At 37.6% G+C, this 26,347-nt stretch overlaps 1 protein-coding gene across 1 annotated transcript in view; it reads right to left on the reverse strand.

The window, feature by feature from the left end:
- The window catches only part of GLIS3 (GLIS family zinc finger 3), a 486,336-nt gene that overhangs the window by 97,609 nt on the left and 362,380 nt on the right, over window positions 1–26,347 (reverse strand). Inside the window, exons 5-6 of the mRNA XM_032291036.1 lie at window positions 13,202–13,363; window positions 8,894–9,004 (exon numbers count right to left, since the gene is read on the reverse strand). Coding sequence (XP_032146927.1) covers window positions 8,894–9,004; window positions 13,202–13,363 — 273 coding nt within the window. The remainder of the gene's footprint in view (window positions 1–8,893; window positions 9,005–13,201; window positions 13,364–26,347) is intronic.

Genomic DNA, 26,347 nt, shown 5'->3' on the forward strand with positions numbered 1-26,347 from the left:
TACCACAGGAAGAATGGATTCTACCTATGGGCTGTAGTTTTAGCTCCTGTACAACAAATCTCACATACTAGGAACTCTGCTGCTATCTTTATTCTTTCTCCTCCCTCACTCCTGGCATTCAGTCCATCACCAGTTCCTGTCCACTCATTTTCATCCCAACTGGCACTACTCTTGTCTAAGCCTCTATTAAATCTTGTTAAAAGTGCACACAGTCCTAACTGGTACAATTGCTCCTAGTCTATCTCTACTTAGTGATTTAATTCACCATCTATGTTGTCAGTTTTGTCAAAATTCAGCTTTTACATCTCTGATTATCTCAAGAGAAAGGAGCTGATTTCATCGTTTTTGTACACTCAAACACTTAGTAAAATATCAGACACTCAATAGTTATCAGGTGTTTGCTGAAGAATTTGAAATTCTGTATGCATAGGAGTCAATCCTCCAGGGAATATAAGGCACAGAATCTTCTCAGTTGGGGAAAGTCTTTTGGGATATTATAACTAAAGCCAGGTGAAGCGAATACTAGAAGTCCTGCATTTCTTTTATCTCAGAGAATCTTAATTTGGGAGAGTCAGTAAAATCTATGGAGACTCTCCCCAGAAAAACACATTTTGCATATAATTTCTGGGAGTTCATGAGCTTCCTAAAACACAGCTATCTATGGGTCTTTGTCCATGGCCTATGAGCCCCAAGTCAATAACCCCTGAATATAATTAGATTTCACAGGTTCAAATTTGATTTAAATTACCTCTAGTTTGGGTTCTAGCTTCCTTTCCTTTGTCTGGATCTTCTGTTGTGCTATTGTCTGACTATCCGTATGACCCAGAAAGACTGGCTCTAGTAATCACTGAAAGATGACTCCACTTACAAGAATATTGTGTTCTTAAAAAGGAAAATATGTCCAAGGACACTACTGGTCTGTTATTAGTCACAGTAGACTGCCATGGATTGCAGGTATGTGGCATAACAATGCTTTCTACTGAACTAGCTCCCTTTTCACTTCTGGGGCCCCATGTTTGCTTTTCAAGCTAGCTGCAAAGAAGGAAAAATGGAAAAACCAGGGGTATGTAACTTAAGCTAGGTCCTGAAGCAATTCATGGCACTGTTTAAAAGAAGACCATACCTTCTGATACCCAATCCAAACACCTCTCTAAGACACGGCCACCTGTCCAGTAGCCACCGTGAAAAGTTTTTGTATTAGGCTTATCCACGCCCTTGTATGAAGTCACCCTGAAAGCAAATCTTCACAGATCAGAGATCCAAGATACAAACAAATGGGAAGATGCTGCCTATGGATATCAGTGACAAAGCTCAACTGAAGCTGAAAAGGAAAGACAAGAGAGAACTAGCAGAGGGAGCAGTAATTGCACAAGGGACATGAACACTTCAGCAGGGATGGAGAGGGAGCGTCTGAGAACGGCAATAGTAAGCTGTAATATGATATTTTAGGACACTATATTTAGGTAGCAGAGAGCCTGAGCTAAATGCTTTTATTCCAAAATCACTTTCATCAAGAATGCATAAAATTTAATAAGAGAAAGGGAATAAGAGGCTTAGAAGGCTTCTGTCAGTCAGTCAATCAGAAAAACAATGATCTAAGAACCCTTTCCATAATGTAGCTGTGCTGCCGGTATAGCCTGAATAGCTCATTAAAGTACCTGTCAGAGGGTCCTCATTCCTTACATAGTTGGCCAGAACTGTGCCCCAAAAACATATTTTTGGTCCCAATTGCCTATTTTCAGGGGGAACAGAAATAAAAGTACTTTGCTACATTTGACAGCATGTTGTAATGTAATAAAGGATAATATTGATCTCCTTATTGCTTTTAAACAGCAAACTGTAAGACTTTACTCCTTAAAAATTTCTATCATTTGCAAAGGAACTCCCAAGCAGCATGTTCCAGAAGCTTCTCTGTGTGACTTTATCATAGCATTTCCTCCACTGTACTGAAAGCAAACATCACCAGTGTCTCCTGTTAGAATGTAATCTTCAGGAGAGCAGGGCCAGGTCTTGTTTCTAAATCCTCAACGCTGCCACAGGGCCTCGCCTGTACTGATACAGCAGGTCCTCGAATAATGTGGTGTCCATATAATGCTGATGAGAAAAAAAATTGATTCCCGGCCATAGCCACTGTCTATGTGAAGCCTGTGCATTCTCCCCATGTCTGTATGGGTTTTTATCTAGGTACTCTGGTTTCCTACCACATATCAAAGATGTGACCATTAGGTGAATGGGTGTGTCTACATGGTCCCTGTGTGTGTGTGTGTGTGTGTGTGTGTATGTGTGTGCGTGTGCACACTGTGATGAGATGGTGTACTCCCCAGGCCTTGAGCCATTGGAGTACGATCCAGCTACCCTCAACCTGGAACTTAAACAACTGGGAAAATAACTTTTGTGTTTGCTTTTAACAGTCTTTCTTAAATGTACATAAACTCATGTTCACTTCAATGTTTAATGTTAAAAGTGACTGAGATCTTTATTTAGAAGTTTGATGATGTTTTTGTGACCAGTAATATGCCATAGGAACTTAATTCGGGTTTTATCAATTAGCCTTTGGTAAAATTGGTTTTTTATATATCATGTTGCTTAGAGTTGCAGTTTCCAAGAACCTATCGAGAACATTAAATGAGGACACAGGGTGCTCAGAGAATCACAAATGCTGACCATCTGAGTCATTTTCTTAGATGGAAGCACTAAGCTACGCTTCTCAATGTCTAGAATGCAGTCCCTCTAGTGCCATCTCAATTAAGGAGGACAGGCTGCAGAAAGGTGCATTAAAAACAAATTAAGATGATCCTAACATCTATTGCTGTGGTATTAGTAGTATCAGGTTCTTTTTGGTCCCAGCTACTCAGGAGGCTGAGGCAGGAGAATTGCCCGAACCCAGGAGGCGGAGGTTGCGGTGAGCCGAGATCGCGCCATTGCACTCCAGCCTGGGTGACATGAGTGAAACTCCGTCTCAAAATAAATAAATAAATAAATAAATAAAATAAAAATAAAAAGCTCAAAAAGGAAGGTACAGTATTGTGACTAAAGCAATGCTTTTTAAAAATTTGCAGCCAATCTATATCAATCTATATATTTTTTTCATTCCTTTTTTTTGAGACAGAATCTCACTCTGTTACCCAGGCTGGAGTGCAGTGGCACCATTTTGGCTCAGCTCACGGCAACCTCTGCCTCCCAGGTTCAAGCGACTCTCCTACCTCAGCTTCCTGAGTAGATGGGATTACAGGAATACACCACCGTGTCCGGCTAATTTTTTTGTGTTTTTAGTAGAGATGGGGATTCCCCATGTTGCCCAGGCTATTCTTGAACTCCTGGCCTCAAGTGATTCAGCCGCCTCACCCTCCCAAAGTACTGGGATCACAGGCATGAGCCACTGGACCTGGCCTTATTTCTAAATTAGTCATTTAAATGTGTTCCCACTAACAATATGCTCAGCTCCTCATACAGGCCTTACCTGCCCATTACACCTTAACAGGCCACCCTCTGTTAATATCTGTATCAATTCCCTTATTGTTTCCCTGTCTGTATTTATGTTGTTGATTTTCTGTTTATCTTTTTATTGTTGTTGGACTTCATCAAGAGAATGTAAATCTATGAGGGCACAGAATATGTCCGTCTTATATACATTTGTATTTGTGGATATAACCTTGTGCCTGACACACAGTAAGTACTCAATATATATCTGTTGAGTGGAATAAATGGTATTCTTTGAGATTGTACCTTTCAACCCTTTTTTTTTTTAAATATGGGGTTTCCCCATGATGGCCAGGCTGGTTTTGAACTCCTGACCTCAGGTGATCCACCCACCTCAGTCTCCCAAAGTGCTAATTTAGTAGAAGAGTAGTCTGTTGAGATCTCTGGAGAAAAGCAAAGATGGTTTAGTTGGCCAAATAATTTTGAGCAAAGCCTAACGTTATCTTCCTTCTGGAATATTGGCATGTCCAAGGCTCTGAGAACTTTTGCAAGAAAGGAACCATTGAATAGTACTTAACTTAGTGTTTTCTAAATTTATATGACCAAGAAAAACTTTTTAAAAGAAATATCTAATAACATTCTGTGGAACGTATTCTAAAGAACACACCTTGAGAAATAGCTTTAAGCATCAATTAAGATCCTGGACCATTACACCAGAGATGATGGTAGATATTTTTCTGTACTTGTTGAAAGGCCAAAGACAGCTTTTTCTGATCACTCAAGAAAGGAAGAAAAGCTTACTCTCACTAACTGGTCACTTTCATTGACAATCTCTCCCAACTCCTGCAAATTATGGATTCTTACCTCTTTTTAAATAGCTCACATCACCATGTAGCATCAAAATGGTCTTAAAAGCATAGCTGGCATCATATTGGGTCTACTTAAAAGGAATGCCTCCAAGAAACTGGTTTCAACTCCAAATCAGTGCTGTTGGCACAGGGTTAAATTTAAGATGGCTTATTTTTTCATTTGAGTTCAATTATTAATTAGCATCAAAATTTCTAACCAAAAACACTTGTTTTACAAAAGAATCTCCCAGAGCTTTCTTGAAATACTTTACTTTCAAATGAGTGAGCATCAGAATACTCAGGTATGCCTCACCATCATTTTGAGGTGTGAGGTAAGTAACGCATCATCAATGGTTAAAGTACAGAAGTTTGTGACTCGCTTTTTAAAAATCAGTGCTATTCGAATGTCATCCCTATAACAGCATCACTCTCCCTCACTTGCGTTCCAATATAGTTTCTAAAATGTGAGAGGAAGAGATGGACTAGTTAATCTTGAGATGATATGTCTGTGATATGTGCCTATTACTGATATTCTATTAATAGTAAGACTGATTTTTAATTTATTCCTGAGCAGAAACAGGAAAAAAATGAAAAGGGATTGCAAAATCTGGGGTGGCCCCTGATTGTGTACCCCACTTGTGCACATACCATCTGCCATCTAGACCATGACTAAAAGCAACTGACAAAAAGTGAGCTCTGTTGGTCCACTTAATATATGCTTCAATTTAAAGGAAAAAATATATATATATATATATTTTTTTTTTTCACATAGCTCTTAAAGATTCAAAGAACTGTACAAAGCAAGGTGAGCTTATGTGGTACCTAATGAAAATTTTCTGTTTTTCAGTATATCTGGGGGAGAGGTGGTGGTGGCTCTGAACAGATTCCAAAAAGTTACCAGTTCTCTATAAAGAGTTGCAGTTAACAGGCTGCCCTAATTTTGCCAGAAAGCAATACAGCGCTGTTCTCTAAGGAGGGAATATAAATGTGTGTTGCATTCACACCCATTTAAAATGCTGCCCTTGGTTTATAACAGCCTGTTTTGAGGTCACAAAAGTGAAAGCCATCAACCATGGTGGATCATAGGTCAATGTTTAACAAACATTTAACAAATCACAACTAAAGTTTAAATCTTTGTGGAAGCGTGAAATGGATGAAAGATTCATGTCACCTCTAACTTCTGGCCAGGCATTGTTTGCATCCACTTTTTAAAAGTCCATTTCAATACCAGGCCGGAGTTAAAGGAAACCTGCCTGTTTATGGCACTTCCAAGGTGAAAATGAAAAATTCTGATAAAGCTCATAGCCTTGAGGAAAATTTCAAGTGGCTTATTGCCTTAGTTTTCTCTTATTTCACTTATTCATTATCAGACAGAATTGAAGGACAGATGCTGCCTTTTGCTGTATAGGCTAACTTCTTCTATTCTCTGTGGAGACCATAGCTGGTGCCTTACGTATTTTGCCACCCATTTATCTGTGTAGCCCTTGATTTAATGGACTCGAGATCTGCAAAGCACATTCCATGAAGGAAGTCTGTACATCGGCTGATGGGATGTGTGGGTGTACACGAATTATGCAAAGAGAAAAGTTACTCTTCTGCATGCAATGAACCAATTTATCCCCATTCCTTTACAGGAGAGGTTTTTTTTTTTTTTTCCGTCTTCCTTTTATTTCTTTTCACAGCTTGAATAATGTTTAACTGAGATTTCAGATTTTTATTGGTTTTCAGTAGGATCCAACAGGTGTGGAAAAGGGCCACATACCCATAGTCAGAGCATCACTTTTGAGATCCCTGCCCCTCCTCACACATATTTATCTATGGCTATGGGTGCCTTGTCACTGGCCCCAATTCCACAGTAGGACTCATAAAGCTGGCAACGTTAAGACCAAAATAATGTCGTTTAGTGTCTAGGGGGAGGTTACAAAGAGGATTAGAGGCAGGCAGGCAAGCAGGGTATATTAAATAAGTCCATGACTAACAGGGTGTGACAGAAAAGGGTTTTATTCTTTTCAACAAAACAGTTCCCTAGGACTGGGACCATTACTCCACTGTGCCTTTATCAGGCTGGAATTTTTATGGTTATTTTTGATTAATTCACATTTTTGAAAAGGCTTTTTTGAAATGATGCCAGTTTTAAATTTTTAATTAAAGTCATAAATAATCTTAATTCTGCCTTAAAAGGTTTATTGTTTCTTTTTTTTTTATTGCTGCCAGGAAATATTTCAAATACCAAGTCCTGATGCGAGTGAGCAATTAGATTCTCTCCAAGGTCTAGTAACAACATTGTATCATGTAAATATTACACGCTGGTATATCAGCACAAGATTTGGAAATGTGGATTGACTAGTTTCAGATTTATTAGCAACTGCTTCTCCTGGGAGTGACACTTCCTCTTTTTGTTGGATGGAGCAACTTTCATCATTTTAATTTCCACAAATTAATCCATCATGGACTCATAAAGAATTTCTATAATCTTTGGATAAAAAGCAGGCTAAAATTTGGAAAGTAAACACTGCAAACTTATCACTAAGGGCTGGGCAATGCAAGTCAACAAGTCAATGAAATCAAATTCAACCACTTGCAGAAAACAGTGACCATAAAAAGCTAAGCCACTTGAGAGACAATATCTCCTTGTACATAAGACAAAATTAAGAGAACACTGCAATATTTGACATGAGAGTATAATACTGCTCCTTAAAAGTATAACCTTGTTTATTTAGATTGCTTATTAAAGGCTGTCTCCAAATTGTCAATAAAATAATATTTTCTAGTCTCAATATCTGGTTTTAGTTTTTCAGTCAGTGCTTCAAGAATCTTCCACACAATCAAAAGTACTCTTTCTTTATATAAAGGCTGAAACTTGTCATGTTTGAACAGAAGCCATTAATAATTGCTGAAAATATCCCCTGTTATGTTTCCAAACCTGTCAACTTCGGTTATCTTCTTAACTTGAACATCACAGGGTTGCTTATTTGTCTAGATAGGAGACCTATACTCTTTCATGTCCATGACAATTGTTAATCTCTACAAGGACACTCTCCAATGTTATTGATAGATTTACTATTACAATAAAACCTTACACATTTGGACAACTTGGAGGCAGAAAATGGTCAGACTTAATGGGAAAAACTCTCATCTACAAGGTTTTTTTTTTAAAAAAAAAATCATTACTTCAAATTTATAAGGTATATATAGATGATGACAAAAACAATAGACAGTGGTCCTGCTGAAAGTAGTTAATAGTATGCAAAATGGTGTGTTACTTTAAGAAGATTGAGCACATACTTTCTAACTTATTTACATTATTAATTAACTTAGCAGTTCCTTTGCTTTTCTGAAACACCAGAATATATTCAGTGTCTGTCTAATGATCACAGATATCAATTTCCTGGGATTCCAATTAAAGGAATTTACTATATTTCTGGTAAAAAAATGATTTTAACAATTAACTTACAAGAGTGGGTTTGTATGCAATTAAGACTATCAAATCCCCCTGACTGAGCATTTTTCTAACTCACAGGGAAAAGGTCAAATTCTTTCCATATACGCACCCTCGGCTGGCATTGTGCTAATACCTCTCAAGGAAGAAAAAAAAAAAATCTCAAGTAACAAAAAGGCTATAGAGAATTTCCCAACATAAAAGTGTTAAATCCCTATAAACCATGAAAGAATGCAAGATTTCTAAGTAGAAGCCACGGTGACCTGAAAACCCTTGCCATGGGGTTCAATCACTTGAAATACGTTGAGTCTTAAAACTGCCCTTAAATTTGTTACAAAGGGCCCTTAAATGAATCAGGCACCTATCTCAATACTGATGAAACACTCAAAAAGCCAAGGTCAGCTCAACATGCTTTCTGCCATGAATAGAAGATACTCACTGGTCCAAAAATTTAAAAACTTGGTTATTAGGAAATTCCATGAAAGGTAGTAAGCTCTCTGTCTCTGGAGGGGTTGAAGCACAGTACAGCCAACCACTTGCTAGACATCTTATGGAGTTAGGACAGCAAGCCAAGTGGATAGCCTGGTTGGTCTCTCACATTTCTTCCAAATCTAAGATATTATTATTTTTATGAACTTTGAAAATGCATTAACCCCTCATTAATGTCAAAGTGATTTTAAGTTCAATTCCTTTTTCAGATTTTCTTAAAAATCCAGAAATTTGCTTTTTCTCTAAGCTTAAAGAATGCTCTCTACTTGTCCTAGAGATTTACTTACCTTCTTCATTAGAGCTTCATGATTTTGGCCAATTGATATTTTATGAAAAAGTACTTCTTTCTAGAAAAAACTTCTGTGGCATTGTTTTTCCCAATTCAATTTTCTTTCACTAACTGAACTTAATTTTAACTTCCATAAAAGCTTTTATGTTGCTTTCCAGTTTAAGGGACTTTCACTGCTCTTCTCTGATTCCCATTATACAAGCTTTCCCCAGAAATTTGCAGAGCTATACCAGCTATGCAAACCATAGCCTTGCTATTGCTTCATGGGAGACTTACCTCTTCAAATGGTCTAAAGCAGGTTACACCATGAGAAGTATAAGAATTTCAAGCACCCTACAGAAGTTCTGTGTATGTAAAGAATAATTTAAACATGCTTTTCCTGGCTGGAAAATTCTCTTTTAAAATTACCTTTTTTCTTGCTTGATGATCTTTGGAAGAATGTGCCTTCACATGCTTTCTTAGGGAACTTGGGTCTGTGTAGCGTTTGGTACATCCTGGAATTTGACAAGCATAAGGTTTCTAAATGAGAAAGAAAGAAAGAAACAGCTGTGGTTAAATCATAAAGGTAACTGGGGAATGTTTTACTCAAAGACTATTGACTTCAGAGCATGAACTGTTACCAACTGACTGATGTGAAATGCTGGCTAACACTCATGCATTTTAATTACAAAGTCTAGTAACTTTGCATGATGGTAAATAGAAGGGTAAACTTTCAAGGAACAAAGAGATGCCCTATCCTTGATGATTTCTAAGAGATTGCTTTAGTGTGCACTCTAACCACAAAACCTCTTGCGGCATTTTTTAATGTGGAAATTATTAGTAAGCATCTCCAGTCATACTTACAGTTACGTTTCCCTGAGAATAATCTTTGGTACTGTCAGAAACTAGTAAACACATACTCTTTAAGGGTTCAGGTAAAGAAGCTGTAGAAAAGTCCAGAAAAAAACTGGGTATTTTTCAGAAGAAACCTGATTCAGAAAGAGAGAGGGAGAGAATTAAGAAGAGAAAATTAGTGTAAAGTGAGTAAGAGACAGTAGGGTTCAAACGGACATGTGAAAAATCATCCAGAGAAGCATTAATAATATTAGTTGCAGAGGAGTCCTGGTAGTGAACCTGAGTTAATTGAACAAGCTCTTGATGGAGTACAATCAGAACACACATTTTGGCTATTCCAATTCCCCATGCTCCTGAAAGATCTGAGGTGTGGTGCATAAAGCTGAGTCTAGGCTATGCTTTTTTTTAAAGATGTTGTTTTGTTCTTGTTGCCCAGGCTTGAGTGCAGCAGCTTGATCTCCGCTCACTGCAACCTCTGCCTCCTGGATTCCAGGAATTCCCCTGCCCCCGCCTCCTAAGTAGCTGGGATTAAAGGCGTGTGCCACCACCCCCAGCCTTTTAAATTTTTGTATTCCTCGTGCTTGGTACAAAATAGAAATGAATGAATAAGAGCAGCTCACATCCATTCACATTTCAGCACCTATTCCTACTGTTATGATCCTTAAACTCATCAAAAGTTTGAGACTAATCAAAATCTTCTGCTTATTTCAAGAAATAAAAAATTAAAAATCACAGGATTAGCTATGTTTATAACATATATTAATAGTAACTGGTCTGCTTAGTGTCTCCTCAGGTGAGGTATTTGAGCTATGCTTGTATAATGTGAAATGTAAAGAAGAGACCTGAAAGCCTATCTTGGGATTCTTGATCTAGAAACTTGTTATCGTTTTAAAATATATATATCTAATTTATTTTTAATGTTGCTTCTGTTTTTATGTGCATGTGTGTCATTCTGTGGGCCAAGAAATAAGTGGGTTATATCATTTAACCTTCTAGAAGCCATATTTATGGTTCACTCCATTTTTGTGTCTTTTTTGATTCTAAGAACAAGGTAAAATCATGAATATATAATTTAATTTGGGAAACTAAACTTGAATTCTGTGTTTGATATCTGCTATGTTCATTGACTGACTATTTGACTGGTTGGTTGAATCACTCCAAAGTACAATCCCAGGATGTGCTGGGCACTGTGCTTCAGATTAGGGATTTAAAAGTGAACAATGGATAAACCAGCTTCTCCATATCTCATGGTTTCCACAAAATAGTGAGCTTATTATTGGCTAAAGTCACTTGCCAATTAGTTTCTACTGAGTAAGCAAAGGTTTTCTTTAACCTGGGAATCTTTTTTGAATTCACATAGCCTTTCTGCACTAGCCTCCCCTACCCTGTGCTGGCCTCAGGAGTACAACTAGCTAAGATCTTTGCTGGCAATCCCATTGTAAAAGCTTTTGCTTTGAGCATTAGAGGAGATGTTGCATGTACAAAACGCTTAATGACTATTAAGAAGCTATATAAATGGATGCCATTATTATTACCATGATCACTACAATTTAGGTTGGTGATGTCATTTTCTATTTGATTTTGAAATGTTCTAGAGAAAGCTTGACTACACCCACTTTTCCTCTCAGCGCTCCTTCATTTTCTTCTCTTGTTGTCAGCCACCAGGAAGGGACTGGTATGCCAAAATAGCAATGTCAGGTACTGGGTTAAGCAGTGCTGCTGCAGCTGTCATTTTATCTCAGGTTACCTAGGCTTTAACTAGCATGCTACACTTCATCCAACCACATATTTTGTTATTTTCCACCTGTACTGTACAATTACTTTCCCTGTTTAGATACTGACATTCTAATAGAGAAATTAATTAATACAACTTTTAAGGGTTAGAATTAAGAACTCAGTAATCTTTATGGGAAGACCGTTTTTTCTACTAATACAGAATCCACTTAGTTAAAGAAAGATACTTTATCCAAAATTCTGACAGCATTAGCATAAGGAGTGCTTACTGAAAGGGAGCAAGGACTTAAATTTAAATAATAAATTCTTCAAGCAAGTACAGTTTGTTTTTTAAAACAAGTGTGTGATATCTATATGCTCTTAAAAGAGCTTACTAATTTGTTAAATGTAGTAAAAATGTAAGCAGGAGCTAGTTTGGAGCTTAAAGGAAGAAAGATGGTTTAAAAATATTTAGTAGAGAAATAATTTTTCCAAAAACAAAAGTAGCTGAGTTTTTAAAGGCTATTGCATTGAATAAAAATCGGGAAATGATTGTATTAGGTAGCTATCCTCAAAAATTTTTAACAAAGATATAGATTTTTATTTCAAAATGATTTCTGAAAATGCGTTTAGTTTGATTGGCTAAAATTAGCTCCAAGCAAAGGAGGGCAGTGCGGAACCGTGACACTGAGCCTCACGATAGTCTTTCAAACCACAGATAACTAGCTGGAGTAGAAGCAATTTCTCAAGACAATCTTGTCTCATAAATGTTCATTCTTCCATGATAAAGGTTAATGACAAATTGGAAAATTTATTGGATCCTACCAAGACCATTTTAGGCATAACAAAATAGGGCATTTTAACACAATTTATTATTTTTTTCTTTTTCTACTTAAAAAAAATCCCACTATTCACCATATTTATTCATTTAGTATTCTATTCTATTGGTCCCAAAATCACTGAATTCAGGTAGAGGAGAAACTGGGTCCATCCTACACTCTTGTTGCTCTAATTATATTTGAGATATTCACTAGGCAAACCATCACATTTATGCATATTAGGGGATAATTCTGTTTAGAAAGGTTATGTGACATATAGCTAAAATGACTTCTATCGATATGACTAATAGAGACTAATATAAAATTTAATAAATATGTCAACTATAACATCAGAAGAATCTTAAATATGTATGAGAAGGTATGTAGAAATAACAGTATCTTTTCAAAATTCAAACTCTGGTGTAGTTTAATAATAGACATCAGAATGTTAGCACCGAAAAAGTACTGTCATGAATACATTATTTGCAGAAACGTGGGATAAAAGATCTGTGATGTGTATAATACACTTACCCTGATGGCTTTGTTAAGTGAAGTGAAATTACCTAGAGTCTACCTGGCCTAGTGTAAGGAAAATGGCATCAAAGCCTGGGAAATGCAAAGGAGCGCTATCAATGTAATTGAGAAAATAAAAGACAAGAATCATAGAAACGGCATTTGGGAATGAGCAAAATGTTGCATTAAGGGAGTTAAGGGTGTCATAATGAAAATCAATTGTTCTCATAGGGTGATGTCAAAGAATATGTGGCTGCTAACAGATAGGAAGCATGAGGAAACTGAACTCTTGGGAAAGATTTGCTTTCTTCTTAGATCAGTTGAAGGTGAAAATGCCAGGTGGTTTCTAAAGCAAAGGGCCAAATTCACTCTCGAAAATCATTCCAGCCACAAAGTTCTTATGTCAAGAGGAAAGGAAGCGGGGTATAAAAAAACAAAGAAAAAAAAAAAACAAAAACTGCTTCATATTCCTGGCAATAGCATGCATTACCGACTTGATATCTGAATACTGAGTTTAATGCCAGTCTCTACTGATCACTCTCAGTACTGAAATCTACTACAGGACAGCCCCTAAACTGCTTATGCTTTGTACATAGCAATGACCGAAAAACCCTTTTGTCCCAGGAGGTTGTAATATTTAGAATAACCTGCTACTACAGAAAAATGAAACAGCCAAATAGGACCCCATCTGGCCTTTTACCAGGCTCCACTGCCGCCCTTGGCATTGTCCCTGTAACCTGCAGACCATAAAGCAAACATTTCACCAGCCCACTATCAAGCAGGCACTTCCTCACACTGGACTCTGGGCTGGAAAGTGGAAAGCTCCTGCCATTCTTACAGTGTCCAGATGCGTCCGCTGGTGTTTGGCGCGGTCGCTGGAGTTACTGAAGGCCTTCTGACAACCTGGATGCTGGCACAAATAGGGCTTCTCGCCTGTGTGGCTCCGCAAGTGGATCTTGAGATTTTCAAGCCTTGAAAAGGCCTTCTTGCAACCTTCAAACTGCAAAAAGAAAACAATTTTTGGTTGTTGAGAAGGACCTTGAATGTTTGAGCCTAGGGGACAGGAAAAAAAAAAAGTCCTTCATTTGTACTTTGCCTAAAATGATAAAATAAAATCAAACCCAAACAGTAATAAATATTGCTTCTAAAAATATCCAAATGTTTATGTGAAGTGCATTTTTCCATTGAATATAGATGCCACTTTCGGTACCAGATTTGGGTCCCAAGCTGATTTCTGTGATTACTTATGTCAGAGAGAATTCACTGTGAGCCATCTGGCTCTGTTAATTAAAAAAACAGTCATGTGTGTCTTAAAGGTGTATTGAAAATTAACACACTTTTCCATTTCCAAATTGGTCTAAATTGAAGGAACTGGAAAGGAAGAAACTTTTTGACAACTAATAAACTAATAAAAAATCAGAGTGATATATGAAAAAAAGGAGAATTGAAGATTCATGAGTCCAGGATGAAAAAGACATGTGTCCACTAGATCAATATGACCACAAATTTCCTTAACTATATTTGTAAGTTTTTTCCAACTCGCAAAAGAGTGACCATGTTAACATATATGGTAATGCCAAGACTAATGAGATAAAGTTCTTAACACGTTTTATAAAAGAAGGTAAAAGACAGACAATTCATTTAGTGCAAAACCATTTTCCAAATAAAGTACTGTAATATTCTAATCTTTGTTTTATTTTTTAAACATTTTGTTATCTAATTCATGAGGAAAAGAAGATGAAAGGCTTAAGATTTCAATAAATGTGTCACTGGTTTGTCAATAACATTTATTGACAGTAACATTTACTTAATGTCTTCTAAGGACAAAATATCAGCTACTATTAATAGGGTCAAACTTTGGAGTAACAATCTAATAAAGAGAACGTGTTAGAGAAAGCCTATAAATGAAGCATAAAGGTGAGATGGGGATTTATCTTTCAACTCTCTCTTTGGTGCTAAACCCCAGAATATTTATGTTACTTAGACAGTTTTAATCCCATTTGAGTTCCCACTGGAAGGCAAACTGAGAAATATGGAAAACCTACCAGAATGAAGCATAATACATTTAAAGCAATTAAGAAGACTCACTTCTTATAGAGGAATGCAGGGGGGTGAGGGTGGGTAAGGAAGGAAAGTAAGTTCCATATGGTTTCCATTCAAAATTAGCAGATATGAATTAACCTTGCTGCAAGAAATTTTCTAAAACTCTTTGGTTTTCTTACTATCATAGATGGTAGAGGACATTGTTCACAACAGAATGACCTAGAACTGGCCAGGTTTTGGTTATTGGAATTTTCATTTTTAAGAAAAGGATGAACTAAGTAAAAAAAAGTAATTAAACATGTCATAACTCCATCTATTTAAGTTGTCCAGATTTTGCATGCTGGGGTATTTTAAGAAATTTATGAAAGTTGCACTTATTTTTGATTGAGAGTTATACATGTTTCACAGACATATGTTGGTTTATTTCAATTTTGATATTTTGCTTAAAATAATTTTGGTGTTTTCCTGATTTCTATTTCACATAAAAATAAATTTAGCCTGAACAGAAGATGAATGCTGACGAAGCCAACTACTTTTTCAGCAGAGTAAAAGGAAACGTCACTAGAGGGAGAGAGGAATTAGGGGGCTCATTTCTGCAGGTTTTCAAGTGACTCTCAAATTTAAGAATAAAGGGAATCAAAATTAACCCTCAACTCATAGCTAAGAGGCCTCTGCTGAACAAACCTCTGTTTTTAGGGTTCTCTTTGAATGACGACTCAGAGAAAACTCTTGGAGCTCAGTTTATTTGACTTGGAATCACCTGGTGGACCACACTTAGGTCTGAAATGAGCTTGTGGTTTTAGACACGCCAAGTCTGTAGACTAGTTTCTAGCAAGGCTCTTTTGTAGGGTGGATTCCATTTTGGGGCCAGCTCCAGGGGCGCATTCCCAAACCCGAGTAGGCCCCACATCCACTCTGGTCCACAGTCACCCCAATCTTGGTCTGAGAGAAAGCTGCATTGTTTCAGCACCACGATGAGAGTGAAGAACTACTTCAGAATAGGATTAATGAAGTTTCTGTGAGTACAGGATAAAACAAGATCCCTAGTTCTACTATAGAGGGATTAGAAGGATCCAAGGCATGTCTCTGATGAATTCAAACTGTTCACCTGATACAGCATAAACTATATGTAAGAATACCATTTCCAAGTTCTTTCCAGTTAAATATCCACTTAAATATTCAGTTAAAAGTCAACTAATTGCTATGATTACTATTAACAGAAGCAATATTCAAAGACCAAAGGGCTTATTGCATTCCAAGCAAATCAGTGCAAAACGAACAGTATCTCAAGACATCCTGACCATTTTCTTTTCTTTCTTTTTTTTTTTTTTTTTTTTTTGAGACAGGGTCTCGCTCTGTCACCAGGCTGGACTGCAGTGGCACGTTCTCGGCTCACTGCAACCTCCAACTCCCTAGTTCAAGTGATTCTCCTGCCCCAGCCTCCTGAGTAGCTGGGATCACAGGCACACATCACCACACCTAGCTAATTTTTTTTTATTTTTAGTAGAGAAGGGGTTTCACCATGTTGGCCAGGATGGTTTCGATCTCCTGACCTCGTGATCCGCCCACCTCAGCCTCCCAAAGTGCTGGGATTCATCCTGACCATGTTCAAATAGCAAGGATAGAAGAAAATATAGGCACCCAGACTGAAAATGACAACAAAAAGATTATGTGTAAAATAATCAAAATCTAGCTGATATCAGATGCTTCCTCTGTAACAAGAAAAGGCAGAAGACCATAGAATAGCATTACAATATTCTCAGGAGAAAAGATTATGAAGGAAGGGTTTGTCCTCATTATGTTATATGAATAAAGGCAGAAGAAAGGCAATTTCATATAGTCAGGGGCTCACAACATAACAGCGCCAGCTTACTCTTGTTGACAAAATTCACTTGCAGGAACCATAGAACCTAAGACCAGTAAAATCAGGCACTAAAGGATTAATAAATGACTTAGTGAGGTGCCAAATATCCAACTCATCACAGGAGTGTGCAACGCACCACACCTGAATGAACTTGTCACACTGACAATTCTGCAAAAAGAGAAAGGAGGTGCTGTTCATTTCTCTAACGGCATCTGGATGAAACTTGAAAGCAAACAATTTTATCATGAATCATTATCATTTATTATGGGAACAACCCTGTAATTCATCACAAGAATTTCCCCTCCCTTGGGCAGTTTTACCCCTAGATTTATAAGTTCAATTAAATGCAAATGCATTAAAAATAAAACAACATTTAGGTAGGCTTATAAAAGATTATTATGAAATATACCAAAATTGGATTCTTTGGCTGTCTGAACAAATGGATGCCTTTTAACTTTCTTATTTATTTCATGTTTTCCAAATCTTTCATGAGTGAGCATGTCTCACCTTGTAAATGGACATCTAAGCTTAGGGAAGCCAGGACCATTAGGAGTGTTTCCTTGGGTTTGGCCAGATGCAGAGGCTTTCTCATTGAGGTTCCCAAAGTTCAAGTCCATCCTGAAACCTAAGGTCCACACTGTCAGCTGACTGCTTGCATCACTGCCACTGGACAACTCCTACCCAAAATTGAATAATATCCCATTTTCAGGTCTTCTGCTTCCTGGGCTAGCTGTAGACCATGAGCCCAGGACTCAGTGACACATGACTGAATTATCAGGCCAAAGCTTGCCCAAAGTTCAAAAACAGGCTACATACAGGAAAACACGAGAAACACCAGTCAACAAACCAACCCTTAGAATCTAAGGGGGAAACAGAAGGTGGCTGAACAGAACATAAGTGGGACAAATGCAGAGTGAACTACATGTAGGGAGCAGCAGTGGTGGAAAAGGGGCCTGGTGTGCATAGAGGACTTATTTCTATACCAAGTTTCTTGCTAGAAAATTTCCCCTATGTTAGTAATTTTATCTAAATAGCATTATTTTTCCCCAACAAATACTGAGTAAGCCCTATGGGCATGGAAGCAAGGTCAATATGTACAACTGGGCAGGTTACATGCTGATGCACCCCTGAGGAGTGGTTCTCAAAGAGGTCCCTAGACCAACAACATTGGCGTCACCTTGTCAGAAATATAAATTCTCTGGCCCCATCCTAGACCTATAGAATAGTGTATAGACTTAGATTCATGGGTTTTGAAAATACTGCATTGCATGAAGCCTCACTTCGAGAAAAATGTCCATTAGAGGCTTTTGTGTAAGGGTCTAAAAATGAAAGCCATCTGACTGCTAACAAGCCCTCAAGAAGATTTGGATATTCTGATGAACACTACCACAGTGTAACCAGGTGAGTTAGGAAATGCCATTCATACTGTGATCACTGTCCATTTATTGATGAAAATCTTGTGACAAAAGTAAAGTGTTTTGTAGAATTTACCCATTTCTAACAAGAGCTGCATGGACTAGTGTAGCAGCAACCATCCTAGGATGGAAAAGTCTTCTCCATTACAGAGCAGGGCAAAAAGCACAAAATCTCGGAATCTCCAACTCTTACTGGAGACTCTTTAAATTCCCAACTTTTTAATCTGCTACCAGGCAGGTGTCTAGTTCTGAAATAGGTGTGCCCACAAGTTCCCTCAGTGGCCTCCTGACCAATAAAACATCCCATATTTCTACTGCCCATTATATTCCCCTGTTGAGAAAAAGCACAGAAGGGAAGCCATCATTTTCTATTTGCACATATCAGTGGCTTTGCGGACACATACGGGAATGGTGCATGAAACTGTAAGTGACAGAACTTATACTCATGGGTTTTGAAAATACCACATTGCATGAAGCCTCACTTTGAGAAAAATTTCTTTAACTCTGAGGTTGTTTTCAAGTAACAAACTTTAATTAGAAAGTTTGTTATTGCAAACCTAAAGAACCTTAGCTTGTACCACTATGCTAATTTAGATTATTTTATATTTAAAGAATCATAACTGGACTGTAATCATCATCTATATATATTGGCTTGATTACAGATTGTTGACATCAAGTGGCATTAAGATGACCTTTGAAATATTACTTTCCCTTTCTATTAGAGGTTTTTGTATAAGGTTCTAAAAATGAAAGGCTCATTAGACACCATTAAAATAGGATTTATTCCATATGTGTAACCAATAATTAAGTAGAATATTACTCCCTCCCTTAATCAGCTACTTAGAGTGCTGAGAAGCCTAAGTTCATATTCAAAGCAGTAATAACAGCAAACCTTTCCTGATCAGGTTTCCATACCATTGCTAATGTCAATGAAATCCAAACAGAAAGGAGTCGATGATGCCGGACATGCTTTTTAAAATATACATTTGATTTGAATTAAGCCTTAGTGTTTACGACCCTGGGAGGTACACACTTTCACAATTTCGTCAATAAGACCAATTAATCCCATTAGTGATGTCTGATGCCAAGCTATGCAGCAAGAACTGACTGACAAATTATATGCCAGTTCACATCTCCACACACAGCCCAAAGATAACAGAGAAGAATGGCATGAGCAGGAGGATCAGCGAATATTTCTAATCCTGCAGATACTGTCAAGGTGACTTCCACAGTAAGTCCAAGAGTTCAAGTCCACTTGAATCAAGCACATACCTCAAAGCTGTAAGTGAAAGATCACTTCTGTGACTCAGAAAAAGATGGTCAAAGGGCCACCTTATACACTTGAGGAGAGGTGAGAAAGCTGATGAGTGTTTTCAGCTGGGATTTAGTTCTGGAAGCTTCTTTCTAGAGCAGTGCTTCCTACCTTCACCTGGTAGACTTGTTAAAATACAGACTCTGCCTCAGTAGGGCTATGTGGGACCCAAGATCCGGGATTTTTAACAGTCTCCCACGTGATACTTCTAAATGGTGGATGTTTGAAGGTTACACTTTGAGCAGCAACATTCTAGGGATCATTAGGTCACCCTAATCTTGAAAATGTATAGTATAGTGGGATTTTAAAAAGAAGAAATGACATAAAAGAACTAGAAACTTAATAAAATACTAAAGGAAAGAAACAGACTGTGGCAGTTTTACATGTTAGATTGCGAAACAGTTAAATCTAATTTTAAAATGTAGGTGGGAAAATCATAGGGAAAAAAAGTAGAAGAAAGGTCAGAAAAAAAAGACCAAGAATCACAAGAAAGACTGTAGAAGCACACTAGGGCCATCTGATTTTGTTTCTCCTTCCACAGACTTCGCATTTGGACATACGGCTCACCTTGTGCTACTCTGGTTTCTGTTTCCAGTGTATTCCTTTTTGTTTGTTTGTTTTGTTTTGAGAGAGCCTTGCTCTGTCACCCAGGCTGGAGTGCAGTTGCACTATCTCGGCTCACTGCAACCTCAGCCTACCTCAACCTCACTCCTACCTCAGCCTCCCAAGCAGCTGAGATTGTAAGTGTGTACCACCAAGCCCGGCTAATTTTTGTATGTTTAGTAGAAACGGGGTTTCACTATGCTGGCCAGGCTGGTCTCAAACTCCTGACCTCGTGACCACCCACCTCAGCCTCCCAAAGTGCTGGGATTATAGGCGTGAGCCACCGTGCACAGCCTCCAATGCATTCTTAATAGTACTGGATGCTCTAGCAAATCTTAATATTTATATCAGTTTGTAGAAAGTGCTACATAAGGAGAGAAAAAGAAAATCATTCAAATGTTTTGAGGCTTTTCAAAAGCATCTAATTCATGAATCGATTACATGGAATAATAGGGAATTCCTTCTGCTCCTTGTTTTATGCAGACTAATAACTCCACGATGGGAATAGAGACCATGTCTCTATGTATTCTTGCTTTGCGATTTTACTCATGCTACAGTCAAATCACACTTGTGTCCTTAACAGAGCACTGCACTCATGAGTTTCTGTGTTTCCTTTTGGTTGCCAAAAGGTAATATCTGATTTTATAACATTTCAAAGGTTTTATCCAGAATAATAACTGCCTCATTAGAAAATTATTTAAAGTTAGGATAGGGTCGTCCCTGGTTAATTTGAGAGTCCTCTTAACTTGAGGGAAATCAGTGTAACCCAAACTGAGTTTCCAAAAGTTCCAGGTAGCTAAACAGATTTTCACTTGCATGTCCTACAACAATCTTCAAAGTTTCCCTGACCCTGGGTTTGGATGGGGCAGGTGGAGAAGAGAAAAGGCTATGACACTTTGGTCTCAATGAGTCACTCACTCACTGAGTGCATACCAGTCAACTGGCATTCTGAAGTGGCCTACAGTCCTCATTTACCCAGATTATCTGGAACTATTAAAAATGTTGCAGAATTAATATCAAACTCTTTCTGTAATGTTTTCCTAAACTGTAATAAAGAGATGTGAGTTACTGTGTTTTTCCTTTGTATAATAATCTGGTGTACAAAACGGACCTATTAACTAGCTCATAAATACAACTTCCTGGCTTGTTGTTCGGCTTATTTATTCAGGGTTACTGAAATGGTCAGTACATACATGTTTCGTACTGGTTTAAAGGAATTTGTTGTTTTCTAACATTTGGGTCATGGGGAAGCAGCTGATTCTTAAAAGGGTCCTTTAAATAAGGTTGCAAAATTAATGAGAGTTCAACTTAAAAAATGAAAATGGAAAAACTTTTCAAGAAGCCACAAGACAATGTAGAGAGAAATATGTTATTTCTGTGCCAGCATTTGAACCATATTAAATGTTTATGGAAATTATCAAATGTCTGGTTTGTAACACTGAAAGGAGCTGGGGACAAATGGAACCTCATCATGGGCATTTTATCATGACTAGAAACAGAATATTCACAGTGCAACACTGATATTTAAGACATAATATATGGCCCTCTCTAGCCATTATACACATATAAGGTATCATATGTTATTCATGTTATATCAATACAATGCCAGAAAACTACAATTTCAAGTGAATAATTATTTCTGTGAGTAGGTAAATAATAAAAACTGGTTGCCTGGAGGTTGTGTAAGCAAAACAATAAGTTTTTGTTGCTGCTGTTATTTATTAGCATTGATTTCATGCAATTTGTGAATATATATCCACAAAAGCATGTATACTTCAGGGGTTGACAGACAGTAAAAAAATGCATTTGATAACATGCCAGTAGAGCAAATATGTTTCATGGCTATGTAATTAGCTCTGCATAAACATACCTGTCTTAGTCCATTTTCTGTTGCTAGAACTGAATACCACGGACTGGGTATTTTATATAAAAATAATAATAATAATAAAATAAGTTTATTTAACTCACAGTTCAGAAGACTGAGAAGTCCAAGGGCATGGCAGCAGCATTTGCTGGGGGCTTTCATACTGTGTCATATTGTAGCAGAGAGGCCAAAGGGGAAGTCGGCATGTGAGAAAAGGGGGCAAAACATAAGGGATGACCTCACTTGACCACAGCCTGCTTTGGAGACAACTAATGCAGTCCCATTAGAGTGAGAACTCACTCACTCCTGTGATAATTAACCCAGGCCCATGGGAACATTAATCCCTCTTAACAATCTAACCACTTCTTAAAGGCCCCACCTCACGGCACTAACACATAGTGGACCAAATTTTCAACACATAAGCTCCGGGTATCATACTCAAACCATAGCAATAGCTAAAAGGAATCAAAGTATTTAATTTTCTGTGTACCTGTGTTTTTGATCACCACATAGGCAGGTATAATTCCATATACATGTATCTATAATATATAAGCATAATACTTCTTATACATAATACGTGTATTCCATATATATATAATACATGTATATGGAATTATGCCTGGCTATGTGGTGACATGTATTGATAACATATCAAAAGTATTATGCTTATATATTATAGATACATGTATATGGAATTATACCTGGCTATGTGGTGATCAAAATAAAAAGTATAAAGTATAAAGCACACAAATAAAAGCAGTACTCAGATGTTTTACTACTCTATATTAAGGAAAATAATTGTTTCAAACTCTAAGTACAAGCTATACCAAGTGACCAATTCCCTCATCCATTCATGGACGTATTGATGTTTCTCATGCACATATTGAGTTTCATGTACATTCAGTGCTTCATTAGGCTCTGCAGATGATGCAAAAGTAACATTAGTTTTCATCTTACCTTTCCTGCATTCATAATGTGTTCCAGGAGATAGAAATACATACAGAATAACTTGGAGTCTGACCCTGCTTGCTCGAACACCCCCATATTATTTTCTATATATAAAAATGAGGTGACTATTGGGGAGGTGAGGAAGCTGAGAGAAGGTTGGAGAATTCATCCTTTCGATTTTAGGTAATAATTTTTGTATTTAAAATAAACGTCAGAAGCATTCTCTGTAACTCTAGTTTCTCCAAATGATCTGCCTCAGAAATATATTTTCGACTTTCAGAAGTCAGAAAGGGAAAGATGAAGTAAAAGACAAATAATTATGCAAAATGAAGGAAAAAGCAGAAAAACAACAACAACAACAACAAAACAGAGACTACAGGTCAAAGAAGGGAAGGGGGAGGAAAAAGTATGAGACCTATGGCTTAGCATAATGTGATCAGGCCTGTCCCCTCTTCCCCCACATCTCCAACCTGGGCTCCAGGCCAGCCCAGCTGCAATTCCCTAACTAAGCAGAATGTTGCTTTTTGCCTCTCACCTTTGCATATACTACTTCCTGTGCCTGATTACATCCCTACTAACCCTTTAGCTTGGTGCCGCCTCCTCTGGGAAGCCTTCCTTGAGGCTTTTGCCAAGGCAGAACAGATCAGTGACCACACATCCCCACCATGCTTTGCCTACTGCCTTACTAACACTTGGAAGTACAGTAATTGGATTGTTTGTTTCCCCTACTAGGCTGTGAGCTTTATAAGGACAAGGTACTGAGTCTTATTAATACTTTTGTTGCCAGCACTAGGTACAGTGCTTGGCATGTACTTGGCAAGTGATTGTAGATTATTTGCTAAATAAATGCTGAAGAAAATGGAGAGAATGAACTCTTTGTAAGAAAGCGTATTGATTTCCTAGACTTCCTTGTGCAGTAAGCTCATTAAGGCCTTTTAATTAGGTTGGGTTAGTTACTGCTCATGATGACATTAAATGGTCAACACTGCAAAAGCTTTTATAAGATGCATTTATAGGCTTTAGATGTTGAATTTTAATGTCCTACAGAACCACTGTAAAATGTATCTTTAATTGTTTTAATATTTAACCACACAAGGAAAAATACTAATAACAACATATGGTTATATTTTTTGTGAATGTGATGCATTTACTTCTTTATTGATGTTCTGAGAAATCTTTAGCACACTGGTGAAGTAAGTGAGCTGTTTTCCTACCACTCCCTTTTCCAAACTGGAGCTAAACACACAGATCTATTGGGAACATGTTATTAGCAATAATTCAAGGCACATAAATGTGTGCCTTCTTCATACATAAAGGAAAAGAAACTGTTTTGAATTGCCCTTTAAAAGCTGAGCTAATATGCTGTCAAATGTGCCAGGAAAGAGCCTCTCATCAGAGTTTCTCATGCAAAGAAAAAAAGATCTTTTCGACCTTGCCCTCAATTGCCCTGAGTCAAGTGTCCCCAAAGAACAGGTCAAGCAGTTTCCCATGATGCCATGCCTCTGTCCACCATCCTATAACCAACCTCTCTGAATGGGAGGCAGAGACTCCAATCCGGTGTCCCAGGTTATAACTATGCTTGGCTACAGGGTTTGTGTTCAAAGCACACAGGCTGAAGCAAAGCCTTGGCTCTGTCTTCCCTGTTGGCAATGGACTTGCCTGCCCAGTAATTAATTGTCTTTGACTGCAAAGATGAGAATTGCCACTGCTTGCCTTCAGTTTTATTAAGAATTGGCATGCTTGGTTTAACAGAACTAAGCAATATATTTATTTACTATGGTGTTTCCCAAAATGATTGCTGAATTCTGTCATCTCTTGACTGAGAAACTGTTTGCGGGTTGCAACAGAATGTATGCTAACATACATACAGCAACACAAACCTCCAAGACAAACTGTTTAAGTCAATTTGCTCATCATATAGGCACATAGGTGCAAATATGTGCATATGCATTTGTGGGTACAGCCATGGGCACACACTTTAACACTTGCACACATATCCCACACAGATTCTGTAATAAATGTGTGTGTTTAAGATCTGTGTGCAGGGGTGTAGAAGCAAGCATGAATTTGCCAAGAGAGAAAAGGAAATTCACACACGAAGAGAATAATTTACCATAAATTGGCCCACACTGAGTTTATTCCAAAAAACGGAGTGCAAGATGCCAAATTTTTAATGGCTCTTGCTATTCCAGATCTGGCCCTGACAAGCTTTGGAAGAGATGCAAGTGGGCAGGAAAGATGGGATTAAAAAATTATATCTTAAGCCTTTTCACTTTCAAATGTAAAATTTCCACCATTGCGACAGGGGGAAAGAGAGTGGCAGCGATATTTTCCTGACACTGTGCTTTTCTCAACAAAAAGCCATCGATTTCCATTATGCACTTCTTAAATATAAATCCTGTAATTCTTGTTAAAAATCATCTGTGACTGGCTGCCTAAAAAAGAAGGAGATATGAAAATAATGGGACTCAAAACCTTGCATTAGCCCTGGCGGCCATTACAAAGGGAAGACCTCAGAGTGATGCCTTCACTGCAGCTCCATCGTCCTAGGATTGACAATCTTTTGTGACAACCCACACTGGTTCATCAAAACCACTCACTTGCTTCAAAAATGCATCATCTCCAGTTTTTTTTTTTTTTTTCTTTCAAGGTGGAACTTTTCTGCATAGCTCCCCCATCACAAGCCCTTGCTGGCACACAGCAGGGACTCAGAAAATCCTTCATTCTTTCCACTTGCTCTTCTCCTTTCTTGTCCTGATTTTAAACTACTCTATCCCATTACTGAATGTCTCTCTCTCTGTTGGTTGATGAGGAAATCTCTCTCACACTTTGCCTTTTCTTCTTATATGCCCTTCTTCCTATATGTTCACTCATGGGTAAGAAGCTGTCATTAAATCCACTAACTCTTTCCACTTTTAGGTCTTAGGACCCGCGTGTTATTCAGTCACTGTCATGCATGCACTGCACTTTGATCCCTATAATTCTTATGAAAATACCTTGGCTCACAATTGTAACCTCAATGCCCCTGACTGTTCTACTTAGTACACCTTCCACTCCCTCTCTGTGGAACTTGACTCCAATTATCACAAGAATAACAGGTCTATGAAAAATTCTGCCTAAAATTATAAAGTCTGGGATAAATGAGACTATTTCATCATCTCGGATACTTTAAATTTGATGAGAATATGGGTCTAATTATTTAGAGTAGTTGGTCTTTGCATTGAATTTAACTACTATTGTTTATTATTTCCACAAAAAGTAAAAGAATTAGTAAAATGAGTTGTTTCCATGATATGTTTCTCCCTTTACACTATCTCCTTGCCATTTTACCAGGCCAACAATTTTGGCAGGAAAGTATTTAGCACATAGTAAATTCTCGATAAATGTTAGTCATTATCATCATCCATATATATTCAAATTATCTAACATTATTGTTCCTATTTTACAAGTGAAGGAAATTGAGATGTAGAGAGTTTAAGTGACTTGCCAAAGTCACACAGCTAGTAAGTAAAGAGCCTCAGCTGGGATCATGGCCTTTTGGTTCAGTTATTTAACCAAGCATTCCCTCCATGTAATTCCAAAGGAATGTTACTTTTCAAGGGGTTAAGGAGATAAGGAAAGAAACATGTCTTAGGAGGAATCCAGTTGCTCTCTTTCTTTTTCTCTTACAAAGTAAAATATGTTAATAATTTAAATTCACAAAGACCAACTATCCTAAATGATAGTAATCATTCTCATCAAAATCTGAGCACAGAATTAAACCACTAGCAATGACTAGAAAGTACTGTGAGCCTTATGTCCTTGGCATAATCTTCCTTTTAACTAACTATACCTCTCAAATAAAAACAAATGTGGTATGCATCTGTGAGCCACTCACCAGCCTGGGCTGCTGAGAAAAAAATCCAAAATGATACCTGGCATAAAACAGTCAACAT

This window comes from Sapajus apella, unplaced genomic scaffold (genome assembly GCF_009761245.1).
Source record: "Sapajus apella isolate SASKATOON/1434 unplaced genomic scaffold, GSC_monkey_1.0 scaffold24, whole genome shotgun sequence".
Lineage (NCBI taxonomy): Eukaryota > Metazoa > Chordata > Mammalia > Primates > Cebidae > Sapajus > Sapajus apella.